Source organism: Helobdella robusta (genome assembly GCF_000326865.2).
Source record: "Helobdella robusta unplaced genomic scaffold HELROscaffold_7, whole genome shotgun sequence".
In the NCBI taxonomy this organism is placed as follows: domain Eukaryota; kingdom Metazoa; phylum Annelida; class Clitellata; order Rhynchobdellida; family Glossiphoniidae; genus Helobdella; species Helobdella robusta.
The window spans coordinates 2,020,779-2,040,389 of NW_008705398.1; the positions used below are offsets into that span (position 1 = coordinate 2,020,779).

The following is a 19,611-nucleotide window of genomic DNA, read 5'->3' on the forward strand; positions in this document are numbered from 1 at the left end:
ATTGTCATTTTGTAAAGCTTATTTTGAACAAACTATACGATTTTTAGATTTTATTGCCGAAATTACGTGATAAATATTATACTCTAATTTTTTGAATAAAAAACAGCTACAACCAATTTCAATTGAACTACTTTACAGCAATGTCACTCTAATTAACACTTTGCAACTAGTCCAATTTAGCACTACAACTAATTTATGATTTAATCTGTATAAACTATTAATTCATAAAATTTTGATTAAACGGTATAATGTTCAAAATTGGTGTTGTAATTTAGCAAACACTAGACAATTATATAAATGTTTTAGCACTTTTATAATTATGTAGAAATGTGAACTACAACTATTTAAGCTCTCTCCACAAAGTTAAATTTGGCATAGAACCAGTGGCTCAATTGGACAAACTTTCAGAGTGGGGGGGGGGCAAATAAAATACTTATGTAGCAGCGTAAGACACAGCAAGCACTCGTTCAAAAACAAGACAAGTTAATTTTCCAGACCAGGTATTATTTCGAACAATAGTAGATTTTCAGCTTTCACAAAAATGTTGTGAAAGACATTATTGTCATTATGTCGATAATGGTTTAAAATTAGCGCCATGTCAGAAACTTTTTCAATATACTGAAGAGTATCTACATGCGGATTCTGAAGAACTTTTGAAATAGGTAAAACTAACGTATTGAAACGAGCAGATATACACAAAAATATTACAAATTTTGATTGATTAATAGCGACCAAAAGCTATTCTGCTTTACTAGCAGCATTTGCATCCTTCCAATTATTGATTTCTTCCAGTGTGACTTTGATTGTCGGATATAATTCAACAAATTACAAGATATATTTTTCAATGGCGGCTAAGCGTGTTTGTATTGCGGAAATTTTATGGTTTTTGTTAAATAATCAAGAAAATTTAAATGACGAGGGTTTTAAATTGGAAGTTGTAGAATTCTATACTAATGATGAAATACTTAATGGTAAAAAAATTTTATTAACTGAAATAGAAGGTTTAAAAAAAGATAAAATTAAGTTAAAGGCTCGTGGTAATACCAAATATGATAAAGTTAGTGAACTTTTGGAACTTATTAAATTATGTTTTGATAATAATTTGATGGACCTGTTACCTACATTTACAATATATAATATATACCGAATACCTTTAAGACTAGCGAGAGATAATAGCAAAAATATTAATGATAATTTAATAAAATTAAATGATAAAATAGAGAAAAATAAACAATTGATTGTGCAATTAGCTAAACAATTGAATAATAGAAGCGATAGTGCACGAACGTGTAACACATGTGAACAACAAAGCAATAACGGTAAAGATCGTTTGCAACGTATTGAAAGTGTAAACAGCGCAAGCCTTCTTTCAGGTGATAATGTTGACAACTGCGCTAGTAAAAAATCTTGGGCCGACAGAACCGCTAAACGCTACACGTCGCAAAGTGAGTCGTGTGATGAAATTATCGGCGACGATGGTTTTCAAGTGGTGAGAAGTAAGAAACGAAAAAAATCGTCAACCTCTCCACAACTGGCATCCCCAAAACCTGCGTCAAAACCAACTTCAAAACAAATGAAAACCTACGGTACTGGCATCAGCTGTCCATTGAAAGCGTCGAAAATAATAGAGGAAAAAATTACCTATTATATCGGAAATGTCAGTACATGCAACAAAAATATAATTGAGGACCATCTGAAACAAAACATAGCTTTTTTTTACAATGCTTTCCTGTACTCCGTAAGAAAAATCCGGATGATCCTTTGGTAGAGAAAAGTCAAACTACGGAATCGACGGCTTTCAAAATTATAATACCTTTGAATGAACGTGAGAAACTGGTTAATCCTGACATATGGCCCATGCACACGTTCTTGCGCGAGTGGGATTACACATGTCAGCAAGTAAGAAGAAAGATGGAAACTTTCGGCCAACAACAATCAACATCAATCATGGAGGCAACAGCTGATAACTATCCATTAAACTCTGTTTTTAAAGATTATAAGTATTTTACATCTGAAATTATTATCAATAACTTAATCAAACCTCAATTACATTTAGTTCAAAACAATATATCGATTTTGCATATAAATGCGCGTAGCTTAGTTAATAAAATGTCAGCACTTAACATATTATCTGATCAATTTTATAACTTTTTTAATATTATTGTGATAAGTGAAACTTGGTTGAATGAAAATACGGCTGATTGCATAAACTTACCTGATTATAAATTTATATATAAAAATAGAGATGTTGGACAGGGTGGTGGAGTTGGTATATTTGTAAAAAGTGGTTTTGATTGCTCTGTTTGTGATGATAATGTACTTAGTGATGAATATGTAGACATGTTATGCATAAATATAAAATCAAATTTTTTCTACAAGTCAACAAATGTGATTGCCTTGTATCGTCCGCCAGACATTAATTTTAATTATTTTTTAAATAAACTTGAACTGGTTTTGGGTGTGCTAAAGCCAACTCAACAATCTTATATTGTTGGCGACTTTAACACTGACTTGCTAAACGTAAACTCACAAAACATAATAATGTTTGAAAATTTATTGTCCTCTTATGGTTATATTCCGCTAATAGAATCTCTTACTCGTGTAACTCCTTCTACAGCGTCACTAATTGACAATATATTCACAAATTCGTCTGAATCTTTTAATAGTGGAGTAATCATCTCAGACTTCTCCGATCACTTTCTTATATACTCAATATCTAATAATCCAAATCTGCTAAACCGTTCTCATCAACTTCTTAATAAGCGAAATTTAAGTAAAAAAACTGTAAATCAAATTAAAACCCATCTTGCAGCAGCTGACTGGACTCCTTTAATGAATGATCGTAATCTCGATAATGCTTGCTTATCCTTCTACAACATAATTAATAACTCACTTGAACTGTTTGCTCCTTTCCAAACTTATAAACCTAGAAACAAAAAATCATGGATAACAATTGATATTTTAAAAATGTCGAATAAACAGTATAAATTGTACAAGAAATATCTACTTAATCCGACAACTGAAAATTTAAATAAATATAAACTGTTCAGAAACAAATTTACAACATTTAAACGACATAACGAAAATAAATATTTTAACAAAAAGTTCCTAGACGCCAAAAATGATGCAAAGAAAAAATGGAATATTATAAACAATATACTTAATAGAAAAAAGAATACATTTAGCATAAGTAGCATAAAAATTGATAATAATTTAATAGAAAATAAAAAAGAAATATGTGATGAATTTAACAACTACTACATCAACATTGCCAAAACTTTATTGGATAATCAAAATAAACCCAAACATTATCATGAGAAATTTAAAATTGCAAATTCAATATGTCAATCCATCTTTTTAAGACCAGTTGATGAAATAGAAATTTTAAATATAGTTAAAAATATGAAAAACAAAACAAGTATTTCTCAGGATAACTTAAGTAATTACTTAATCAAACAGATGATTAATGAAATAATAAAGCCTTTAACATACATATGCAAACTTTCTTTCTCACAGGGCTACTTTCCTCAATGCTTTAAGACCGCTAAAGTAATACCAGTTTACAAAAAAGGAGATCGGTTAGATATATCTAACTACCGCCCTGTTTCTCTTCTCTCGTCTATTTCAAAAATTATAGAACAATTGATGTGCCAGAGATTAAAATCTTTTATACAGTTTAAAAATATTATTCATGAAAGTCAGTATGGATTTCGAGCAGACCACTCAACGGAGCTTGCTATAGTAGAATTTTCGCAGAGAGTGATGGAAAAATTGAATGAAAAGATCTTCACACTAGGAATTTTTATAGATCTATCAAAGGCATTTGATCTAATAAACCATGAAAAACTGTTAAGAAAACTCTATTCATACGGTATAAGAGGAGTTGCATATAAATGGTTTTCCTCTTACCTTGGAGAAAGAAAACAATATGTCTCAATCGAAACCTATGAATCAGAAAGGCTCCAGATTAACTGCGGAGTCCCACAAGGCTCCATATTAGGACCAATACTTTTTACCTTATTTATAAATGATCTATGCCACATAACTACATCAGCTAAATTTTTATTATTTGCTGATGACACGACTATATACTTTCATACTAAAGAACCTAACAAAGATTTAAATTTTATCAACAATGAAATTCAATCCATCGCCAATTGGTTTACCTTTAATGATTTAATAATAAACTATACAAAGTGCACATATATGATATTTGGACCAAGAATACTAACCAATTGTATCACAGACTTAAATATACAAATCAATGGTAATCCCATACATCGATCGAGCTCAACAAAATTTTTAGGTATCTTCATCAACGATAACTTATCCTGGGACACGCACATTAATTTATTTCCAAAAAAATAAATAAACAATAGGTATATTATATAAAATTAAAAATAAAATAACAAAAAGTGTATTATTAGAATTATATTATACCCTTATTTACCCAAACCTAACGTATTGTAATTTGCTGTGGGGAAACAGTCCAAATTTACACTTGCAACATATTTCCGTTAGCCAAAACCGTTTCATTCGTCTCTTTTTCAATCTTCATCCTCGCTGCCATATTTCTAATTATTACAATATTTTACAAATTATGAATGTTAAAAATATCCACTTGTATACCTTAGCTCTTTTTATGTATAAATATGTACACTGTGAACTCCCGTTGTTTTTTAAACATTTCTTCAACTTAAGAAGCTCGATCCAAACTAAAGTATTAAGGAATGCATCAACTTTTTATCCCAGTCATTCTAGATTGAAAATAATAAATAATAGCTTAAAAATTTCTGGTCCAAAAGTTTGGGATGAAATTATTAACACAGAAATTAAAAATATATGTCAAAAACATTTATTTAAAAACAAAGTCAAAAAATTTTTGATTGAGCAAAATACTTTTTTTTTAACTTGATATCAAAAAGGCAATCATATTTTGTATGTATGTGTGTGTGCGTGGGTGAGTGTGTGTGTCAGGTGTGTGTTGGGTGTGTTTGTGTTTGTATGTATCATAGTCACCTTTTCTTGAACAACATTTATTTACATTTATTATTTACTAGAACAAGAATTTCTTATCATTTGGCCAACTTATCATGTGTATACGGTTTTCATATGTTTCCATAAATGATATTTTTAATACGTAATTGTAGTAAATATACTTCATATTTAAATCATTATGAATTTTTATAGGTATGTATGTATCTGTGTATTCGGGCAGCGTGTTTTAGGAATATGAATTATGTTGGGCTTGGTTGGGTCTGCCGGGTCGTTAACAATCTGTGAGATTCGATCAAGTTCGACGAAATATGTATGTGTGTGTGTGTGTGTGTGTGTGTGTGTCTAAGGGTGGGTATAGGTGCGTGAGTGCGTGTGTGTGTGTGTGTTTGTGTGTGAGCGGGAGTGCTTGCGTGAGAGTGTGTGTGGGTAAGTGTGCGTGAGTTTGTTTGGGTGAGTGTGCGTGTTTATGTGTGTGTGAGTGTGTCTATGTGTGTGAGTGTGTGCATGTGTATGTGTAGATATGTGTATATATGTATATAAATATTGTATTCTAGGAGCGTTAACCAGGGTACAGCGGGGGTGTATGTGGAGGGGCACATGTCTATGTGTAAGATGTCCATTCACTAGGATGTTCCCTGAGACATGTGGCCACGCCCTATATGTGTACGGTGTGTGGCCATATTTATTTATGTGTCTATTTATTTGAGTGTGTAAGTGAGCGTATGTTTGGTTTCCAGATCATTTCATTTCATCGATTCTGTTTCTTCAGTTCTGTATAACAGTATTGTGATATGAATTGTAGTATGGTGCATGTTTGTAAGTATGTGTGAGCGTGAGTTTATGTGTATGTATTTCATGACATTTCTGTTACATCTATAGTTAGAAATTTTAGTTAAGGGTGGCCTATCCACAAGTTTATCTTTTTTGGTCATCCTTCAAATCAAATAAATAAATAAATTTTATTGTGGCTTTATGACGTTCCACCCATCGTGTGTCACATAATTCTATTAGTTTCTGATAGTTACTTTGAAAAACGTGAACTTTCTTTGATTATTCACGAATAAAGTTAAATGTCTGTTTGATTGTACTTATACAATTTGCGATTTCTTAAATTTTGGATGCATGTGCTATTACTAGATTTAGATCATTGGATGCACAATGTGTGTACAGAGCTTTTGGGTACATGTTTCTTACATGGGCTTGCACTCCATTTATTTTTCCTGCCATTGAACCACATCCGTCATATCCTTGACCTCTCATCTTTTCAATATAAATCCCTGCTTCTTTCAATGTTACAATCAAAATCTTAGCAATGCCTTCACCTGTGGTATTTTGAATTTCTTGAAAACCAATAAAGCATTCATGAATACAGTCATCTTTGACAAATCTTAAAATAATTGTCATCTGTTCTCCATTAGAAAAATCAGTAGTTCCATCACAGAGCAAAAAAAAATCCAGCAGCATTGACGTTATTTACAAAATTTTCCTCATTAAATAATGAGTTGTTCCTATAATTTCATTTTATATCTTCCAACTTAGATAGGTTTGTAAACTTGAATTTGTTTGCAGATGCCATTTTAGATTTCCATCGCCAGCTAATAAACGTAGCCTTAGGCATGCTCTGAAATTTCCATCGTTCTCATCTGTTTCTTCTCTTCGGTGGAAAGTGGTCCTGAATCGCGATGACCATGTAAAGCAATTTCTTGCTTTCCACAATGATGCACTGTTTCTACAATAGGTATTAACCGTCTGCGGCTTTCTTCAATCTGCTTTTGCCACCCATTATGCAATTGCTTTTCAATACCACTAGACCTTTGCTCATAATGCCTCAAAAAATATTTTGAAACTTTTATACAGTTCTGATGATACGACTGATATTAACGTTTGTGATCTTGGATAGGTTTCCAAAAACAGTGTAAATAAATTTTAATTTTGTATGTTTTTCTGTGTTACTTGCGTCTTGAAAATCATGAAAGATAATCAATTAATGGTAACTATACTATACTTACCCAGCCTACTAAGAATATTTATCTTTATAATTACAAAGAACGTACGTTTGTAATAGTTGCAAAAAACCGTTTTTTTTTTAATAAATTCATTTTATATATATTTTGAACTAATTTTTAACCCTTGACCGAATCTTTTAATAATTTTTTTTATATTTCTGGAAAGCAATTGCCTCCAATGCCCCCCCCCAGTTGCGCCACTGCGTAGAACTACGGGCTTTCAATGCAAAATTTGCTAAAAATTGTTTGATAACAAAAACTAATTTATCACCATCTTTTTTTGTAACAATTTTAAGCCTCCACACAGACAAGTTCCACTGGTGACAAGCTAATTTAAAATTGACAAAAATATGGGTCAGATATTTGGAAGCAACAAAATAGAAATAACCCATCCGTCTTAATTTTTCGTAATCATTTCAAACGACCATTGGTTGTAGGAACAGGCTTGGATTCTAGGAAAGCTACAATGTCTGGTCTTTGCACCAAAAGCCAGTGATCACACCCGTTGTTTTATGAGAATGCTTTAGCATAAAATTTTGACAGTTACATTAGAATTATGTATAAAATTCACACATTCAAATATGTTACCTACTAGTCTGTCTCGTTATGCATTTGAAGGGGAATTGATTTATTGCTTGTAGTTAAATATTTGACAATTTACGATAAATTATATGTTGTATGGTCTGTTTGGTCTATTATTCTATGAAATATCTTTTATCAAGTAATTTGTGACTTGTTCAAACTCGTGTAATGTAATCAATTTCTATAATATTTTTTATACGAACATTTAAGATTTGTATATTTCAATTAAGAAAACCAATATATCTTTAGACCTTTAAGAAAATTTGTCCGTAACCTCTACATTGTCGTTACTTAATCCCTACGACGCTGACGCTCCGGTTGATGATAGACCTATGGGGGTTTCAATCGTTATAAGTTATACTTTAAATTCAGTGGGTTTTTGGAGGCGATAAAGCTTTTGCCGTCTATGAAAGTTGGTCATATATCATTCATAAAATGAATCTCTTGAGTGATGCACATATGATTTCGTAAAAACGATATGGCACAACCACCCGAGCGTACCACGCTGAAATTTGTCGGTCACGTGAATGTCTATACGGAGTCATGTAGATTAATTCAGAGGTTCAAGGTTTTCACCGGAAAAGGACTAGGAACCGACGTTGTTTTCAATGGCCGGAGTCAAATATTTTTATTTGTGCTTCTTCCAAGATTGAATATATTTTAATGGCCTTATGATCGCGATTAACAGCAGGTTTGAAACATCAGATATAAATGTGCTCCAGGTGTTTTTGAAAATCTTTTTTTGAACTCATCAGACAAATATGATGGAGCTAGACCGTGGATTGACTTGTAAACAAATGTTGACATTCTGAAAACCACTCTGAATTACTTTCCTCATGTACGGTTAATGTTAACACAATGGCCTTTACAAGTAGTTTTTCTTATTTGGTCTCCGAAATACATTTAATTGCTCTTTTCTCTATTTGTATTAGCCTGGTTTTAAATAAATTTTGAATATATAAAATGAAATAAATAAAAAACCTAAAAAATCATTAAATTGTGTCAAACCAATGATAGCAGCGAGTTGGAATTCAATAATTGCTGATATACTATGAAATTAAAACTTGAAAAATTCCCCGTCAGCCAACAAAACAAGTTCGTTCTAAACCATGGTTTGACATCGATTGCTATGAAATAAATAGATCTACTCGCGAACTAGAAAAAGTTCATCGATACACAAAAAAACCAAATAAATTTTTTTGTTAGAAAACGGTGATTGCAGAAAAACACAAACTGTGTTCAAGCAATCAAAGCAATCAAATTATCCATCGCTAATAATTTCAAGGTCTGGTAAACCAAAACAAAAATGTTCCATTAACACTGATCAACAGTATTTAAAACATCTAGGAACAAAATCCAAACCATAAGCTGAGGAGATTGTTATTCCGCAAGAATTCATATCGACCGACAGCTGTTTTCACCAGTTGGAGAGTATTTCCGAATCTTTGAATAAAGATACAGATGAACTATTTTCTTTACGTTTTACATCGGTTGTTTCCAAGCATATCAATCGGTTTAATATCATGAATTCTTCAAAAAATATTCGAACGAGTATCGTCTAACCGCCAAACATGACGCGATGTATCATTGTAAATTAATGTACGATATTACAACGTACACCGATAAACAATAAACTAAATAAACTAAATGTATACACGTCAATATGAACAAATATGAAGATGAAAGTTCGATTTATTACTAATTGATAAAAAACAAACATGGAAACATGATAGTCTAAAAACTGTTCAACAATAAACGTAAGAACGTAGAATCGACAATTACTACAAAATTCATCATTATTGAATTATATGAAAAGATTAAAAACAAATTCTTATATTTAAATTTCCAAAAGACAAAAACCAACCAAACGATTTTAAGCTACCATGCAAGAAAATTTTATTTAATTGTTGAAAATTTATTTATTACTGTATTAAAATTGATATTGTGTGAAGTATTCTTAACTGTAAACCCGACATACAATAAACATCGTGCACATCAAGACATTATAAAAAATAACAGTGTAGTGTGTCATTCAAATTCATTCGTTGATTTTTCTGCAAAAAAAACTCTAATTCGGTAAAAATATTTTACTAAAATGTAAATAATTTAATTTTAATTAAATTAATGAACAAACTAACGAATGAACAGAACAATCTTAAGAGAATAAACTGATTTCTATATTGTGTAAAACCATGCCCCAATATAAAATCGTACTACAATATTTTTCAGAATTTACGGGTTCGCCGAAGAATCATAAGTGACGACTTGACAGCTTAGGTTCTGAAAATATATGTAGTAAAAATTTAATTAGAAAATACTCGATACGGTAAGGATAAGAGAACGTTAGGAGCAAATTTAATTGAAAAACAATGAAAAAATAATTATTCTAACTAAAAAAACCATGCACGTCTCAGCAAATTATTTTTTTATTGAACTAGGACAATGACGATTGAATGAGATTAACGCGAATTAACAAACGAAAACTCAAAAATCCTAACTGATGATGAAATCATTGTGTACGATGATAGGTAAACTCATATATATCTATACATATAGACAGAATGAAGTGCCTGCCTGAATGGTAAATATACTAAATATATTTATATGAACAAAAATTCCATTAAGACGTACACATTGCGCGCGCAAATAACACAAACACACACACACACACTCACGCACACACACACGTACATAAATAAAAAAATTTAAGTTTTTTAAAACACACGAAACACACACATGCATTTATGTGTTTTTTCATCAAACTACATTTGACACAAATACAATCATTTAAGTTCCCCGCCAAGATACATACATAAATTATGCCCAAAATAATACATACATATATATATATAGATATATATATATATATATATATATATATATATATATATATATACACATTATACACAATATATAACATATATACACAATATATATATATATATATATATAAATATATATATATATATATATAAATATATATATATATATATATATATATTCTCATTGATTGATTGATTGATTGGATAGGATTGATTGATTTGAAATGTTGTAGTAATAGACAACTGCAGCAGTGGTAATAATAATAATAATAATAAAAATAATGGTGACAATTTTTATTGAGATGAAAAACAATTATAGTAATAATGGTAGTGTAACGAAAATAATAATAATAATATCATAATAAACATTCACACGTACTAGTAGTATTAATATCAGTAGCCAGTATTACACACTATCAATCAATCAATCAATCAATCAATCAATCAATCGATAGATCAATCAATCAATCGATCGATCAATCAATCAATCAATCAATCAATCAATCAATCAATCAATCAATCAATCAATCAATCAATCAATCAATCAATCAATCAATCAATCAATCAATCAATCAATCAATCAATCAATCAATCAATCAATCAATCCTCGCTTATAACTTATAGTCTCCGTCAGATATGGGCCGGACTTAGTATTATTCACTATGTAGTATTATATTATATATTGTATACTATTATATTATATAGCATTATATTATATATTATATACTATGCAGTAGTATGTAAACAGCATTATTTATATTCATCCATCTATTTGGCTATTTTACCTAAAAGCGATGGCTTCAAATAAATTGATGACGACGACGACGATGATGGTGGTGGTAGCGACGGTGACGTCACTGATGGTGATGTTGACGACAACGACGACGTCGTCTTTTTTGGGGAGCTGAATAGCGGCGGAGTGGGTAGCGACAACGATAATGGTGATGACGAAAATGACACCAAACCTACTGAAGATGATGACGATGGTGACGACAGCAACGAGAGATTGGCGTTGGGAATGAAGAATAAGTTAGAAGCAAATGATGAAGAAGATGAAGATGGTGATGGGGCGGCAAGCAGGGAGAAGACATTTTTTACGTCCTTACTCTCCTTTTGCAAGTTTGAAGTTGAGCCCTTTCCATGGTCGACAATTACCGTGATATTATCATTATTATTTTTATTAACGACGGGGTTATTGATTTTATTAGCAGAACTATTAGTATTTGTAATAGTTGAAATGTTTTTGATAACATAGCTGTTAATAATTTTACTGTTGTTGTTATTATTGTTCCTGTTGTTGTTGTAGGTAGTGTTGTTGCTGTTGTTGTTATTGTTGTAGGTACTGTTGTTGTTATTATTATTGTTGTTGTAGGTAAAGTTGTTGATGTTGTTGGTTATGACATCGTGAGATGTGGTGACATTACTGGATGACGACAATGAATGAGTGCCACGACAACTACTACTACTGCTACTACTGTTGGCGTTGTTGTTGTCACTCCTCTTCTGCTGCTGCAAGAAAGTTGCAAACGAGCTGAGGAACGATACAGCTGTTGCAGTTTGCTTCTTGCTGAACGTGTTTGTGGCTGGAGTTGAAGCTGTTGTTGTTAATGTTGGTAATGTAGTTGTTGCTGATGTTGTTGTCGTTGCTGCAGCTGAAGCAAAAATGTTTGAAGTTGTGCACGTCACCTTGGAGATTGATTCCGTTGTCGCTGACTCAGCAGCTGCAAATGTGGTGCCTGATGTTGGTGATTTTGCTGCCTTACTGATTGGCGTCTTACGTTTGTACTTGCTTGCCGATGATTGTTTCAAACCAGGTGATGACGTCACAACCTCCTGAGTGTTAAAATTTCTGTTGGCAGATTTTGCAGTTGATTTATTCTTTTTCTTGGTCTCAACAGCTGGAGGTGAATATTCATTGACCGATGACGTCATCTTCTTAGCGGAAGACGAGGTTGCAGTATCTTTGTAGGCAGACTTCATTTCTTTATCATTTACGGTTATTTTTTGCTTCTTTATCACGTGAACGTCGCGACAATGGTAAGAAAAAGGAAGGACAGGAACATCACAAACGAAACCACCACCGCCCTCAAACTTATCTTCCTCCATCGGGTCACGTTTCCCTAGAGACTTTTTTCTTTCCATTTTTCTTTTTACAGTCCCAGTAGCTGCAACATTGCCAGCGGAAGCAACATTAAGAGAAGCAGCAGCAGCAGCAGCAGCAGTAGCAGACTCCCGCTTCACTCCATGTTCCACCACAATTGAAGATTTACATTCCACGACATTCACGTTGCTTTCCAAAAGTTCAGCCGCCGTGTCATTAGACCTGCCCCTCCTATCTCCATTATTATCCATAATATCTCTGTCATCATCATCTTTAGAGACATCATTGATGGCAGATGACTTGGAGTTAGTGGTCTGCCCCGCGGCTTCGTTGAAACCATCTATATCATCACAGATGTCATTATAACTTGCAGTTTCATCATCGTCGTCATCATCAGCAGCCTCATCGCCATCATTGCAGTCCTTATCATGTTTATCATTAATCTTGGCAGCACTCTGCCTTTTTGACGCAAAGACTTTCTTCCTTGTACGTGCCGCAGATTTACATTTGTAGCCCTCCCCCGTGTAAGTGTCATCACAGCTGTCGTCATCATCGACGTCATCATCGTCGTCGTCATCACAATCATCGTCATCATAAAAATCTTCGCCATCATCATCATCATAATCAGCAGCAGCAGCTTCATCATCGATTCTGCTGGAAGGAATTCTAGAGGAGGTCATCCTCCTCATTTTCATCTCTTCGTCACTTGAAATGAAACATAAATATTTAAATTATTATTAAGATAGACACATGTGTGTATGTACTTGTATTCATGTATACATACATACGTTAGTGTGTATGTGTGGTGTGTGTGTGTGTGTGTGTGTTTGTACGTACGTTTGCACAGCCTATTTAAAAAAAGTTACAAAAATTCCTGAAAAAAGCTTCTGAATTTTGATTTTTTATTCCTTCTAAAGTATAAAATTAATTTAGGTTAGTTTTGTCGGTGTGATCACAATAGAAATATGCACGGGTCTCTAATGGGCTAAAAAATTTCATTAACTTGAACATTGATCACTTCATCACATGACGAAAAATAAAATTCAACCTGCAAATGAAGACAGAACTCACTCAGTTATAATATAATCGGGATCAGCGTAGGTCTGCAGAGCAATCCCTCTGACCCCTGACCTCTTGGTATTACAGAATGCATCTTCCGGGTGGGGGGCAATATCAAGGTTGTTCTGGAAGAGTTCCCACTTATCCGGCTGGTACCTCCTCACGAAGCACTTCATGCTGAATCGGACCATGTGCGGACGACAGTCACACTGTGCCGGTGAACGTAGTAATGTAACGTAGCACAATACATAACATTAACATAACATTAACGTAACGTTAACATAACATTAACATAACATTAACGTAACATTAACATAACATTAACGTAACATTAACATAACATTAACATTACAAAACATAAAAATCATTATGAGAGCAGGTAGCAAAACCTATATTCTTCAATTGTATGTAACTCTAATTGTCACAAAGATTACATTACATTATTATACAATACAATACAAAACAATACAATACAATACAATGCAATAAAATACAATACAGTACAATACAATACAATGCAGTACATTATAACATAAAATATGAAGATTGCAAATTTATCAGGACATATTAAAATATATTTTTATAAATTCTAATATATCTTAATCAATAAATTTCAATATATCAGTTAAGCTGATAATTTTGATTGAGTGGATTAATGCATCATCAGTAATGATGAATACTGTTACCGACTCGACTCATGTTACCGAGACATTCGCATATGAATATCCAAATCAATAAATTAATTAACTCCGCCAAAAAAAAAATCAAATTTAAATAAAAGAGTAGATGAATTGAAGAGAATATCATTTATCCATTTAAAAATTATGCCCATGTTTAGAACGAGATTTATTTTTAAAAGTTTTTAAAGTTGAAGTTTGCTTTATTAATTTCTTCAACGCGATACAAAACTCTTGTCCAATAACTTTCCTACCAGTTACACAATCTAATAATTTTTATAACAATTTTCCATTGTGACAGTGCTTCTTTCAACGTTTTGTGCTCCTTCACATTTACAATTTTAAAATTCTTACACAGACATCTTTATAAAATTTTTTATTTCGCGTTTTCATGAAAATTATTAGGTTCATATATTTTTTTTCTAAATTTAGCATCACCGAAAACAAAAGTTAAAAAACATCTTCTATATATTGTTTATAGTTCCACTGGAGTTTTTAAACGTACGAACCTGAATAGCTCGCTTTCCGTACTCTATCCATCTGAGAGATGCAAAGTTTGTCGATTCTGCGCAGTTGAAGCCTGGTTCATTTTAAATAATCATCATTATAATACTTACAGAATTAACATTACTAATTACAAATTTTTATAGTGATCAGTGCCTAAGTAATCACCATTATCACCATTAAATAAGTAACATTTTCATTATAAATTTTTTTTTAATTGGAAAAAATATGTTATACGATGGAATACGATAAATCGTACCGTTGGAAAAACCCCACTAAAAATCCTAACAAAAATATCAGTTTGGTTGTCATTCGGAAAAACAAACATTGAGCAAGCAGACTGGATGAATTTATATTTTATTTTAATGGGAAATCTCCTCTTAACAACTGGCAATGAAACAACTTAACAGTTGAGTTTGAATAAATAAAATTCTAAAAAAAATACGAAGTGATCTTTTCATATTTATTGGAATTTATCCATTCAACTTATATAAATATGAAATAATAACAATTTGAAATAATTTTCTCATTTTAAATTGTTATAGCAAAATTATTACTTCAACTAATTAACATTGCTGCCAATTGAATAAGCAGGAGGTTAAAGTATGATGATGAGAATTATAAATATTATAAATATAGTCATCATATTAATGCATAATTTTCAAATGAAGAAACATTAACAAACATCTTTTCACTACACCACACCACACCACACTAAACCACACCACACCAAACCACACCTTACTGACCGGTGTTGAACCCAGCGTGATAAGCAAATGGAAAACTGATGATGATATCTCTGGGTCCTTGCTGTATCTGTTGGATGTGTCAACATAATGACGTCATCGTGGAGTTACTTACGTACATTATAAAAGAGGATGTGTGAATGCATGTGTATGGATGTGTGTGTGTGTATACCCAATGTGAATGGAGTAGAAATGTGTGTATGTATAATGCAATAATTTCCTTTTTTTATACTAAACATCTCCTCATTTGAAAAAGCATCGTTTATAAAAAAAACAACCACGTCCAATCAGGCAATAATGACCTCACCTCAAACAAACATGTCATATTAAACAAACATGGTATACTAAAAGCCTCGTTTAACAATCAACCTCATTATAAAGAACAACCTCATTATAAAGAACAACCTCATTATAACAAACAACCTCATTATAACAAACAACCTCATTATAAAGAACAACCTCATTATAACAAACAACCTCATTATAACAAACAACCTCATTATAACAAACAACCTCATTATAAAGAACAACCTCATTATAACAAACAACCTCATTATAACAAACAACCTCATTATAACAAACAACCTCATTATAACAAACAACCTCATTATAACAAACAACCTCATTATAATAAACAACCTCATTATAACAAACAACCTCATTATAACAAACAACCAACCTTGTTATATGGTATGTTGTTGAGTCTGAGAGCCGTTGGAGAGATGAGTGTAGACTTGTGTCTCAAGAAGTTGGCACATGTGTTGGCATCGTCCGGGAAGTATGCTAGAGAGATTGCATAGAGTGTGTGTATTTGTGAGTGTATGTGCATATATGTATGTGTATTTGTGTGTATGTGTATGTGTGTTTTCTTTACACAAAATGCAATAACAATAATAAAGATAAAAAAATTAGATAATGAATAAAATGCAATAATTATAAATAGTGAATCAAGTTAAGCTACAACTACAACATAACTATGTCAGTCAAACAAAGCAATGCCTTAGTAAGCAGAGATAAGCAGGCAAGCACTTCTTGCCAACATCAACACATTGGCATGGTTGAACACTAACAACTGCCCAACAACTTCACCATATTAATGCAATATAAACACTAAACTACAACAATAAACATGCCATCATGTAAACCATAACTATTAACAACTTATATGTAACAGGAACATTGCCCCATCAGAACTAACTACTTCATCAACATCCCAGCAAACCCAACATCAGAACCGCATCAGAATCACACAGTCAACTCACAAGCAGCTAGTCTCTCCAGCTTCCTGCCATGTTCAGTTGGGATGGAGTACCAAAACTTGGGTGCGCCAAAGTGGAGAACATTGATCGAGTAGAGATCCATGTCTTCAGTGTGCCAGGCAAATGTACTCTTCCACATGCCAAAGTACAGGTAAGTTGAAGTCACACCTGGGATTGAGAAGGTTCCAATATAATTTCTTACGTTCAATCATGAGTCCAATAATTATATCTCACAATTTGGTTACATCTCATCATTTTACATTTACATTACAGCCTATAAATCTTAAAGTTGTAAGAAAGAGTTAGTCAAATCTTAGTAGTTGGCAGCCTATAAATTATATCCAAAGTTGTTTGTCCCAACTTTAAAAAAAATAACGTGAAATTTTCAATGTAAATTTCCAAGTGAAACAATGATGAAAATAAAAAACAACTTGATAAAAAAAATTAATAAACCAAGCATATGAACAGGGATTACATATGATAAAAATCTCACTGGTCACTTATTCTTATGCCCCACCATTAAAAATTTCAATATGCAGCCAATATGAACGACCGCCAAGAAGAAAAAAACAACACCAAATAAAATCAATAAAAAATAATAATATTTTACGATGATAATAATACATAACAAAATAAAATTGACAATACAAGTAACACAGAAGTTAACAGCAGACCAGCAACATCAACCACCCACAACAGCAATACACAAACCTTCGATGGTTGTATTGTAATCCTCTTCAACATGATCCAAGATGGTTTTCAACTTTGCAGGATTCCAAAGTTCCTGGTCTTTGTCGTACAGTGAGTCTGATACGTCTGCTCCATAGATGGCAGGGTTGAATGTCACATTCTTCCAGTATTTTCTTTCAATCGATTCCATGTCACCGTCACAATCTGGAGGTCTGTATCTAGGAGTTATTGAAAAAAATTACATTTAAATAACATGCCTGAATAAATTAATTAAATTGGCATATAAGATTAATAAAAAAAAACAACTGCAATAAAACAGAACAATTAAAAATTCAATTCTGTCGCTAAATCTATCTAATGGAAGGGATTAGGCGAGTGTTGGAGTTCGAGGTTGAAGGAGTGATAGGAAGGGGTCGTCCGCCATTGGGATAGAGAGAGCAGGTGGAGAAGGACATAGTGAAAGCAGGGTAGCATGATACTGAGGCAAGTGACAGATGTGAATGGCGTCGAAGGGTATTTCGGTTTCATCATAGATAGCCAAACAACAACCCCAATCTCAGGAAAAATGTAGTCTAAATGTGTGTTGTTGTTGTAAGTCTATCTAATGGAAGAAAACAACAAATGAATAAATAACTTTTTGCTGTTAGCCATGGCCTTGAAATCTTTCACGTGCATTGAGTCTTGCTTGATGTTCGAGCACTGATACTTTCCCTGGCCGCCCTTAATGATCTGCTTCAACGGGCCAGGTATCATCACATCGATGTCGTCATAGCCTGATCTTCTTGGTATCCAACTGGCTGGTGGTACAACCTGAAGTTGGAAAAATCAATTTTTGTATTTAATGGTGATATAAGAATGTTATTTTTATTAACTATTTTATCTTAGAGATCTAATTAAAATTAATGAACGATCAGAATTGCAAAGCCAACTTTTATTTCAAGTAACATTTAACTTATAACATCCAAACTTCAAATAAACCAGATCCAATAGATTAGACCATTCATTGAGCATTATTTGACTTGAGCCATTTATTTTATTGATTATAAATAACATCAACAAAAATTATTGTGATGCCAAGTGCATTGATTTGAATTGATTATTATAATAGACATTATAACATGGCTCCTGGCAAAAATGCACTGGCAACTAGCACAGCACACAATTTATTTTAATTTGGCAATCAGCAGTAGCAGATGCAGATCTGAGATCAAGATTAGATCAGCATCAGATATATTATAATTATAAATTTAATCAAATTTCAAAATACAAATTAAATAAAAGTAAAACCCATTGTAAACGAACAAATTCAACGCCTGCCAAACCAACCTTAGCAATGCCAGCCTTGTGAGCGCCCACTGACTCCATGTACTGAATGTACTTGCCGAAATCACTGAACTCCTCTTCTGTTGGGTGGAAAACCATGATCTGAGGAAAAGTCGATTTGCCCGAATCTTGACGATTCGTCGAATGCATCGTCGTTGTTGAAATAAATAAAAAATGAAAAAAACAAATTAGAACATAAAATATCGAACTATCGTCGACACAGATATGATTGTTTTAATCAACAAATCAATTTAGTAACGATGATATAAAAGCTATTTAAAGACAAAAGTATAAGCAATATTTTAATTTAAAATTATGAGTTCTTTGTTTTTATTCATTGTATGTATAAATATATATTTATGAATATATATATTGGATTATATATATATTTATATATATAATTATGTATGTATAAAACCACACATATAGAATAAAACATAGGAAATATACACCTTACCCTCATACATAATTAAAGTATCAAATAGAAAATAATTATTTACAAATTTTTGTCCCGGAGTTCTGCCAAAATTATCTTTGAAGCTGAATAAACTTAAACTTAATCCTTCTAAGTTTGAATTAATTTGTTTTAATAAATCTAAACACTCTATTACTATTCCTCCTATTATCTTACCAGATTATAAAACTCTTCATGTCTCTCATAAGTTTCGTAGTCTAGGTTTTATCTTTGATTCTACTATGTCTCTCTCTTCTCAGATTAATAGTGTTGCTAGAAGCTCTTACTTTCATCTACGTAGAATAAAAAAACTTTTGCCTTTTCTTGATGATCCTACTCTTTTCCTTCTTGTTACTTCGTTAGTCTTATCTAGGATTGATTATTGTAACT

The 19,611-nt window shown here is 32.2% G+C and overlaps 3 protein-coding genes across 3 annotated transcripts; 1 reads left to right on the top strand and 2 right to left on the bottom strand.

Moving 5' to 3' along the window:
• Positions 1–844: 844 nt before the first annotated feature.
• Positions 845–2,086, top strand: HELRODRAFT_164826 (hypothetical protein; the record flags this gene model as incomplete). Its single annotated transcript, XM_009030784.1, has 3 exons — positions 845–1,657; positions 1,744–1,899; positions 2,057–2,086. The coding sequence occupies 3 exons, from the start codon at positions 845–847 to the stop codon at positions 2,084–2,086; spliced, it is 999 nt and encodes a 332-aa protein (XP_009029032.1).
• Positions 2,087–10,785: 8,699 nt separating this feature from the next.
• Positions 10,786–13,204, bottom strand: HELRODRAFT_189592 (hypothetical protein; the record flags this gene model as incomplete). The annotated part of the gene is made up of 2 exons (XM_009030785.1): positions 10,786–10,837; positions 10,958–13,204. One exon carries the CDS (start codon positions 13,202–13,204, stop codon positions 11,177–11,179), a length of 2,028 nt encoding a protein of 675 aa, XP_009029033.1. The 3' UTR covers positions 10,786–10,837; positions 10,958–11,176.
• A 477-nt stretch (positions 13,205–13,681) lies between these two features.
• HELRODRAFT_132346 (hypothetical protein) lies at positions 13,682–18,872 on the bottom strand (the record flags this gene model as incomplete). The annotated part of the gene is made up of 8 exons (XM_009030786.1): positions 13,682–13,777; positions 14,755–14,825; positions 15,499–15,565; positions 16,175–16,278; positions 16,758–16,922; positions 17,466–17,662; positions 18,079–18,254; positions 18,771–18,872. Coding segments are annotated over 8 exons (978 nt in total), but the record flags the coding sequence as incomplete, so codon positions are not given.
• Positions 18,873–19,611: the final 739 nt, after the last annotated feature.